At 57.2% G+C, this 10362-nt stretch overlaps 1 protein-coding gene across 4 annotated transcripts in view; it reads left to right on the top strand.

Annotated features, from left to right (window-relative positions):
- Positions 1–9509, top strand: part of NMD3 (NMD3 ribosome export adaptor) — a 22955-nt gene extending 13446 nt beyond the window's left edge. For all 4 annotated transcript variants that reach the window (XM_061581843.1, XM_061581845.1, XM_061581844.1 and 1 more), the window contains exons 7-15: positions 551–641; positions 764–842; positions 1378–1474; positions 2266–2383; positions 3106–3251; positions 4559–4671; positions 5086–5271; positions 6247–6317; positions 7410–9509. In XM_061581843.1, the coding sequence (XP_061437827.1) occupies positions 551–641; positions 764–842; positions 1378–1474; positions 2266–2383; positions 3106–3251; positions 4559–4671; positions 5086–5271; positions 6247–6317; positions 7410–7594 (1086 nt within the window). In that variant the 3' untranslated portion in view covers positions 7595–9509. The remainder of the gene's footprint in view (positions 1–550; positions 642–763; positions 843–1377; positions 1475–2265; positions 2384–3105; positions 3252–4558; positions 4672–5085; positions 5272–6246; positions 6318–7409) is intronic.
- Positions 9510–10362: the final 853 nt, after the last annotated feature.

Below are 10362 nucleotides of genomic sequence, written 5' to 3'. Positions count from 1 at the left end.
TGTCTCCCCGTTTCTCCCTGTCTCCTCGTGTCTCCCGCTGTCTCCCCCTGTCTCCCCGTGTGTCCCCGTGTCTCTCTGTGTTTCCCTGTTCCCGTGTCTCCCCGTGTCTCCCCGTGTCTCCCTGTTCCCCCTGTCTTCCTGTTCCCCCTGTTCCCCCTGTTTCCCCGTGTCTCCCCGTGTCTCCCCGTGTCTCCCTGTGTCTCCCCGTGTCTCCCCGTGTCTCCCCCTGTCTCCCCGTGTCTCCCCCTGTCTCCGTGTCCCCGTGTCTCCCCGTGTCCCCATGTGTCACTGTCCCCGTGTCTCCCCGTGCTCCCTGTCCCCGTGTCCCCCTCTCTCCTCTTACCACTTTTTCCACTGCACAAACCGTGCCGTGCCGCTCGCTGTGAGCGGGGGGCGGAGACTCTCGCTGTGAGCCCCACGCCACCGGGACCCTGCCAAACTCTGGTGGGCGTCTTCTCGGCTCGGATGCGCCAGTGGAAAACGGCCACCCGTGCCGTGCCGGACCCGATCATCCGTGTGTGTGTGTGTGTGTCGTCCCTCCACCCCCAAGGCGTCTCACAAGAAGACATTCTTCTACTTGGAGCAGTTGATCCTGAAGCACCGCATGCACCAGCACACGCTCAACATCAAGGAGGTGCACGGTGAGAGAGTTCGCCGCGATGCACCAGTGGACTTGGGGAGGGGAGGGGGTGGGATACAGCGTTGCTCCCTCTACCGTACCGTGCCGTTACCGTGCTTTGCCGTACCGTGTGGCTCTGCGCAGGAGGACTGGACTTTTACTTTGGGTCGAAGCAGGAAGCACGCAAGATGGTGGAGTTCTTCAACACCGTGGTGCCTTGCAGGTCGCTCGCCGCTCGCTCGCTCACTTGCCCGCCCATTCACCCGCTCAGCTCACCCACTTGCCCACCTGCCCACCCACTCGGTCACCCGCTCACCCACCCACCTGCTCGCCTGCCCACTCAACCGCTCACTAACTCGCCCACTCACCCACCCACTCGCTCACCCACCCACTCACTAACTCACCCACCCACTCGCCCACCCACTCGCCCACCCACTCGCCCACCCACTCGCCCACCCACTCACCCACCCACTCGCCCACCCACTCACCCACCCACTCGCCCGCCCACTCAACTGCTCACCAACTCGCCCACCCACTCGCCCACCCACTCACCCACCCACTCACTCACTCGCCCGTCCACCCACTCACCCATCCACTCACCCACCCACTCACTCACCCGCTCAGCTCACCCACTTGCCCACCTACCCACCCACTCGGTCACCCGCTCACCCACCCACTCACTCACCCACTCACTCACCTACCCACCCACCCACTCACTCACCCACCCACTCGCCCACTCACCCACTCACCCTCCGCAGGTCCAAGACATCGGAGCGCCTCATCTCTCACGACGTGCACACCAACACCTACAACTGCAAGAGCGCCTACTCCGTCGAGATCGTCCCTATATGCAAGGTGAGCCTCCGCACGCTACGCGGGCACTCCCCTAGGTCCACTCGGCCTCAAACGCTGCGCGGTGTGTAGTGAACATCGACCGCTGGGGGAGATTTCGATGTAAAGCTTCTTTCGTGACTGCAGGGATTCATCTTCTTTGTTCTTTCGGTAAAGTCATCACGTAGAAGGGAAATAATAAAATAATAAAAATTAAACGAAATAAAATACAATTCTCACGACGTTTCGGCCACAACGCAAGCAGCCGTCCTCAGGTGGAGAACAGGTCCATTCAGACGCTGCTGCTACTCGCTACTAACAGCACTTGCCCCAACAGTCTGTAGAGGCTACACGGGGGACCTTTGTCTGTGTCTACCTTCATAGGTGCTGCTGCTACTCGCTACTAACAGCACTTGCCCCTACAGCCTGTTAGAGGCTACACGGGGGACCTTTGTCTGTGTCTCTATAGACTGCTTCTCGCTGACAGCACTTGCCCCTACAGCCCGTTAGAGGCTACACGGGGGACCTTTGTCTGTGTCTCTATAAACTGCTACTACTCGCTAACAACACTTGCCCCTACATCCCGTTAGAGGCTACACGGGGGATCTTTGTAGAGAGAGTGAGTGAATGTGTAGTGAACATCGGCCGGGCGTGGCTGCTGCTACTCGCTACTCACAGCACTTGCCCCTACATCCTGTTAGAGGCTACACGGGGGACCTTTGTCTGTGTCTCTAGACGACTACTCACTAACCTCCCCGCGCTTTGTCTGTGTCTCTAGACTACTCACTAACCTCCCCGTGCTGTGTCTCCGTCAGGGCGACGTGGTGTGCCTGTCCCCGGCGCTGGCGCGCTCGCTGGGCAACCTGGGGCAGGTGTGCGTGTGCGCACGCGTCACCTCCGCCATCCACCTCATCGACCCCGGCACCCTGCAGGGTGCGGCAAAAGCACCGCGCCTCACCGTACTTCACCGTACCTCACCACGCCTCACCTCACCGCGTCTCACCGTGCTTCACCGCACTTCACCACACCTCACCGTGCCTCACCTCACCGCGCCTCACCGTACTTCACCACACCTCACCGTGCCTCACCTCACCGCGTCTCACCGTGCTTCACCGTACTTCGCCGTACCTCACCACACTTCACCGCACCTCACCGTGCCTCACCGTACTTCACCGTACTACATCACCGCACCTCACCGTGCCTCACCGTACCTCACCGCAATTCACTGTCCTTCACCGTGCTACTTCACCATACATCACCGTACTTCACCGATCTGCGTGCCCCCCCCCCCCCCAACGCGCCGCTCGCCGCGGAGACGGCGGTGCTGCTGTTGTTGTTGTCGTCGTTGTTGTTGTCGTCGTTGTTGTTGTTGTTGTTGATGTGACGGTTATGATGAGCGTTGTCGTGGTGGTGATGGCGGCGGTGGGGGGGGGGGGGGGTAGTGGTTGTGGCGGTGAGCGGGGTGGGGGTTGTGGTGGTGAGTGGGGGTTGTGGTGAGTGGTAGTGGCGGTGGTGAGTGGGGGTGGTGGTGGTAGTGGCGGAGGTGAGTGGGGGTGCGTGGGGGTGGTGGTGATGGTGAGTGCATGGGTAGTGGTGAGTGGGGCTGGTGGTGAGTGGGGCTGGTGGTGAGTGGGGCTGGTTGTTGTTGTTGGTAGTGGCGGAGGTGAGCGGGGCGGTGTTCTGGAGGGAGCCCTTTGGGTCGCTGTCCACGCCACGTTCCTTCACATCGTTCATCGTGCTGGACGTGGAGACGCTGCGGGACCAGCGGCGCTCAGCCGCCTCCGGGGCTACATCCTCGCGGGTAACAACAACAACCACAACAACAACAACCACCACAACAACAACAACAACAACCACCACAACCACCACAACCATTACCACAACCACTACGACAACCACAACCACTACGACAACCACAACAACCACCACAACCACTACCACCACTACCACCACCACCACCATCACCACCATCACAACAACCATCACCACAACCATCACAACAACCACCACCATCACAACCACAACAACAACAACCACCACAACCATCACCACAACCACCACTACCACCACCACAACCACCACCACAACCACCACAACAACCACAACCACCACCACTACCACTACAACCACCACTACAACCACCACCACAACCACCACAACCATTACCACAACCCTACCACAACCATCAACGCAACCATCAACACAATCACCATCACTACCACCACCACCACCACAACCACGACACATTTTGATTTAAAGCTTTCGTGACTGCAGGGATTCATGTTCTTGGTTCTTTCGGTAAAGTCACGTAGAAGGGAAATAATAAAATAATACAAATATAAAACAAACAAAAAATCCTCACGACGTTTCGACTGCAACACAAGCAATCGTCATCAGGTGTGAAATCCACAGCAAGAAAATGTTTCAATTTTTTTATTGTTTTATATATTTTTTATTTTATTATTTCCCTTCTACATGACTTTACCGTAAGAACCAAGAATATATAACCACAACGATGTCGTGTGTTCAACATCGCCACTGGGGAGACAAAGGCGGCCGGGCGTGGTGCTGGTAGCCACCCACCCCCTCGTGTGCCACAGCGCCGGTAGCCTTCATAGGTGCTGCTGCTACTCGCTACTAACAGCACTTGCCCCTGCAGCCTGTTAGAGGCTACATGGGGGACCTTTGTCTTGTGGCCTCTGTGTGAACATTTATTGAAGTGTAAATTATGATCGTGTGTGCGTGTGTGTGTGTGTATGCTCTTGTGTGTCTGTGTGTGTGCGCGCATGTTTGTGTGCGTGTGTTTGTGTGTGTGTGCGTGTGTGTGTGTGCGTATGTGTGTGTGTGCGCGTATGTGTGTTTGTTTGTGTGTGCGCGTGTATGTGCGCGTGTGTGTGTGCGCGCGTGCGTGTGTGTGTGTGCGTGCGCGCGTATGCGCGTGTGTGTGTGTGTGTGCATGCGCGTGTGTGCGTGTGTGTGCGCGTGTGTGTGTGTGCGTGCGCGCGTATGCGCGTGTGTGTGTGTGTGCGTGCGCGCATATGCGCGCGTGTGTGTGTGTGCGTGTGTGTTTGTGTGTGCGTGTGTATGTGCGTGTGTGCGTGTGTGCAGCATGTGCTGGCGGAGGTCTGGTTGCAGCGGTGGAACGAGGTTGGCACGGGGGAGCAGCTGCACACACGCACACACCTGGGCCACCTGCTCAAGCCAGGAGACCGCGTGCTGGGGTACTGACACACACACAGACACACACACACTCACACACACACAGACACACACACTCACACAGACACACACTCACACAGACACAGACACACACACACACAGACACACACAGACACACACAGACACACAGAGACACACACACAGACACACACACAGACACAGACACACACACAGACACACACACAGACACACACACCCACACAGACACACACACACAGACACACACACAGACACACACACACACACACAGACACACACACACACACGCACACACACAGAGACACACAGCCACACACACAGACACACACGCTCACACACACGCTGTCACACACACACACTCTCACACACACACACTCTCACACACACTCTCACACACACTCACCGTGCGTGCGTGTGCGTGGCTACCGCCCCCCCAGGCTGGACTTGTCGTGCGCCAACTTTGGCGACGTGGAGGGGGCGTCGGCGTCGTCGTCGCCACCGTCCGTGGTGCTTGTGCGCAAGGCCTACGAGCGCTCGCGACGGGCACGGCGGCGAAACTGGACCCTGGCCGAACTGCCCAGGGAGCGCCAGGGCAACCACGACGTCGCCTCGGACGACGAAAGGTGACGGGGGCCGGGAGGTTGGGTGGGGGGCTGGGGGCGGGGGCGGGGGTGGGGGTGTCTCTCACGCGGGTGAGCGGGTGTGGGTGAGTGAGTGTGGGTGAGTGTGTGGGTGAGTGTGTGTGAGTGTGTGTGTGAGTGAGTGAGTGTGTCCGTGTGTGTGAGAGTGCGGGTGAGTGTGGGTGAGCGTGAGTGAGCGTGGGTGAGTGTGTGGGTGAGTGTGTGGGTGAGTGTGTGTGAGTGAGTGTGTGAGAGTGTGTGAGAGTGTGTGTGAGTGCGTGTGAGTGCGTGTGAGCGTGTGTGAGCGTGGGTGAGTGTGGGTGAGTGGGTGTGGGTGAGTGTGGGTCAGTGTGGGTGAGTGTGGGTGAGTGAGTGTGAGTGTGGGTGAGTGAGTGTGGGTGAGTGTGTGGGTGAGTGTGTGTGAGTGAGTGTATGAGAGTGTGTGTGAGCGCGTGTGAGCGTGTGTGAGCGTGTGTGAGCGTGTGAGTGTGGGTGAGTGTGAGTGTGTGTGAGTGTCCGTGTGTGTGAGTGTCCGTGTGTGTGAGTGTGTGTGTCCGTGTGTGTGAGTGTGTGTGTGTGAGTGTCCGTGTGTGTGAGTGTGTGTGTCCGTGTGTGTGAGTGAGTGAGTGCGTGCGAGTGAGTGTGTGAGTGTGTGTGTGAGTCTGTGAGTGTGTGAGTGTGTGCGTGTGAGTGCGTGTGAGTGCGTGTGTGTGAGTGCGTGTGAGTGCATATGTGTGTGAGTGCGTATTGTGTGAGTGCGTGTGCGTGCGTGCGTGTGTGTGTGAGTGTGTGTGAGTGCGTGCGTGTGCGTGCGTGCGTGCGTGTGCGTGCGTGTGTGAGTGTGGCCGGGCATGGTGCTGACCACCTACCCCACCCCCTCGTGTGCCGTGCCGGCCTTCACCAGTGTCGCTACTCGCAGCACTTGCCCCGTCAGTCCGTCGCAGGCTACGCGGGTGACCTTTGTCTTTGTGTGAGCAGGCAGTACGAGGACTTCCTGGAGGACTTGGAGGAAGATGAGGCTGTGAGGAAAAACGTGAACATCTACCGTGGTGACTCACTCGCTCGCACACGCGTGTACACACACACACACACGTGTACACACACGTGTACACACACACGTGTACACACACGTGTACACACACACGTGTAAACACACACGTACACACACACGTGTACACACACACACGTGTACACACACACATGAGGCTGTGAGGAAAAACGTGAACATCTACCGTGATGACTCGCTCGCACACGCGTGTACACACACACACACGTGTACACACACACACGTGTGTACACACACACACGTGTACACACACACGTACACACACACGTGTACACACACACGTACACGTGTACACACACATACACACGTGTACACACACATACACACGTGTACACACACACACACGCGTGTACACACACGTGTACACACCACACGCGTGTACACACACACACACGTGTACACACACACACGTGTACACACACACACGTGTACACACACACACACACGTGTACACACACTACACGTGTACACACACACACGTGTACACACACGTACACGTGTACACACACACACACACGTGTACACACACACACACGTGTACACACACACACACGTGTACACACGCACACACATGCATGTACACACACACACGTGTACACACACACACGTGTACACACACACGTGTACACACACACACACGTGTACACACACACACGTGTACACACACACACGTGTACACTCGCACACACGTGTACACACACACACACACGTGTACACACACACACGTGTACACTCGCACACACGTGTACACACGCACACGCGTGTACACACACACACGCGTGTACACGCACACACGTGTACACACACACGTGTACACACACACACGTGTACACACACGCACACACACTCACGCACGTACACTCACGCACGTACACACTCACGCACACACTCACGCACACACGCACGCACACTCACGCACGCACACACTCACTCACGCACTCACACTCGTACACACACTCGTACACACACTCACTCACACACTCACACACACTCACTCACACAAACGCACGCGACCACCTTTGTCTCCCCGCCCCCCCCCTCACCGACACTCGCCCCCCTCTCTGCGCACGTGCAGACCGGAGCCACGTGGAGACACCAGCAGGAGGAGGAGGAGGTGGAGGAGGTGGAGGTGGTGGAGGTGGGGACGATGAGGAGGAGGATGACGACGACGCTCCGCGGATCGGCCTGGAGGAGATGATGGACGACCTGAAGCTCACGGACGCGCCGGGAGGCCCCGAATCGGACATGGTGTCTGAGTGACGCAGAGGAGACGCACACTCAGACACTCACTTAGTCACTCACTTAGACACTCACTCACTCAGTTAGACACTCACTCACTCACTTAGACACTCACTTAGACATTCACTCAGACACTCACTTAGACAGTCAGACACTCACTCACACACTTACTTAGACACTCACTCAGACACTCGCTCACTCAGACACTCACTCACTCAGACACTCAGACACTCACTCACTCACTCAGACACTCACACACTCACTCACTCAGACACTCACTCACTCAGACACTCACTCAGACGGTCACTCACTCACTCACTCAGTCACTTAGACACTCACTCACTCAGACACTCACTCAGACACTCAGACACTCACTCACTCACTTAGACACTCACTTAGACACTCACTCAGACACTCACTCACTTAGACACTCACTTAGACACTCACTTAGACACACACTCAGACACTCACTCTGATATTCACTTAGACACTCACACACTCAGTCAGACACTCACTCAGACACTCAGATACTCACACACTCACTCACTCAGACACTCAAGACACCCACTCAGACACTCACTCAGACACTCATACACTCACTCAGACACTCACTCACTTAGACACTCACTCACACACTCACTTACTTAGACACTCACTCAGACACTCATTCAGACACTCATTCACTCAGACACTCACACACTCACTCAGACACTCACTCAGACACTCACTCACACACTCACTCACTCAGACACTCACTCAAGACACTCAGACACTCACTCAAGACACTCAGACACTCACTCAGACACTCAGACATTCACTCAGACACTCACTCACTTAGACACTCACTCAGACACTTGCACACTCACACACACAATCACTCATACACTCACTCACTCAGACACTCACTCAGACGCTCACTCACACGCTCACTCACACACTCACTCACTCAGACACTCACTCAAGACACTCAGACACTCACTCAAGACACTCAGACACTCACTCAGACACTCACTCACACACACTCTCACACACTCACACACTCACAACAACAACAACAACTGCCATTCGCCACTAAGTGGCGGTGACGTCACCACGACGCTTGTGCCAGGCCATGTGCACCTTGAGGCCACGTGAAGTGTCGAACGCCCGCTGGCAGGAGGTCACGGGGCAGACCCAGCAGGTGACACGGGTCGACTGACTGAGATGACCGAGATGACTGGCTGATGCACCACCTGTGCCCCCTACTGTGCCAACTTGCTGTGCTTTAGCTACCTGGCGCTCCGCTCGTTGTTGTGAGCGTCGCTCCTCCGCCCTCCGTTGTTGCTGGAGGGCGACTGCCTCCAACTGCCCAGTAGCGTCCTTCACGAGCCTCCTCCACAGAGGCCGATCTTGACACCGCTGGTACCGGTCATCGGCAAGTCCACTCAGCTCCACGTCCTCCTGTACCACATCACTCCATCTCTTCTCGAGCCTGTGCCCGGCCGGGTACGGGTAGCCGGGTACCCGGTTGCGACCTCTGGTGTAAACAGACACCCAAGACACGGACATACTGCGGGTCACAGGCAGACGGGAGACGCACGGGACAGACACGCGTAGACACACGGGACAGAGACACACTTGTAGACACACGGGACAGAGACACACTCGTAGACACACGGGACAGAGACACACTTGTAGACACACGGGACAGAGACACACTCGTAGACACACGGGACAGAGACACACTCGTAGACACACGGGACAGACACGCGTAGACACACGGGACAGAGACACACTTGTAGACACACGGGACAGAGACACACTCGTAGACACACGGGCGCTGCTCAGAGACGCGCTTGGGGCACGACACACACAACTGGAGTGGCTCTTTGGCGTTGCCACTTGCGTGCGCGCGCGAGGAATCATTTCAGCGCTGCAATAAAAGCACGGGAGATTGCACGGGTGTCTGTGTGTGTTTGTGTGTGTGTATGTCTGGCTGTCTGTGTGTGTATGTCTGGCTGTCTGTGTGTGTGTGTCTGTATGTCTGTGTGTGGCTGTCTGTGTGCGTATGTCTGTGTCTGTCTGGCTGTGTCTGGCACAGTAGGGAGCAGAGGTGGTGCATCTGCCAGTCAGCCAACCCGTGGCACCTGCTGGGTCTGTCACGTGACCTCCTGCACCTAGCCTGGCACAGTAGGGGGTACAGCTGGTGGTGCATCTACCGGTCATCTCAGCCAACCCATGGCACCTGCTGGGTCTGTCCCGTGACCACCTGCACCTAGCCTGGCACAGTAGGGGGTACAGCTGGTGGCGCATCTACCGGTCATCTCACCCAACCCGTGGCACCTGCTGGGTCTGTCCCGTGACCTGCACCTAGCCTGGCACAGTAGGGGGGGTACAGCTGGTGGTGCATCTACCAGTCATCTCAGTCGGCCAACCCATGGCACTTGCTGGGTCTGTCACGTGACCTCCTCCTGCACCTAGCCTGGCGCAGTAGGGGGGTACAGCTGGTGGTGCATCTACCGGTCATCTCAGCCAACCCACGGCACCTGCTGGGTCTGTCCCATGACATCCTGCACCTCGCCTGGCACAGTAGGTGGGTACAGCTGGTGGCATATACCGGTCATCTCAGTCGGCCAACCCATGGCACCTGCTGGGTCTGTCCCGTGACCTCCTCCTGCACCTAGCCTGGCACAGGGGGGTCACAGCTGGTGGTGCATCTGCCAGTCGGATCCATTCACGTCTGGTCACGAGTGCTGGGCTCGGTCACGTGGTCATCATCAACGTCGTCTTCGTCAAAATGGGACCTTTTA

Source organism: Lethenteron reissneri, unplaced genomic scaffold (assembly GCF_015708825.2).
Source record: "Lethenteron reissneri isolate LAM-NWPU_2019-01 unplaced genomic scaffold, ASM1570882v1 scaffold_1638, whole genome shotgun sequence".
Taxonomy (NCBI): Eukaryota; Metazoa; Chordata; class Hyperoartia; order Petromyzontiformes; family Petromyzontidae; genus Lethenteron; species Lethenteron reissneri.
This window is presented reverse-complemented; position numbering and strand designations above follow the sequence as displayed.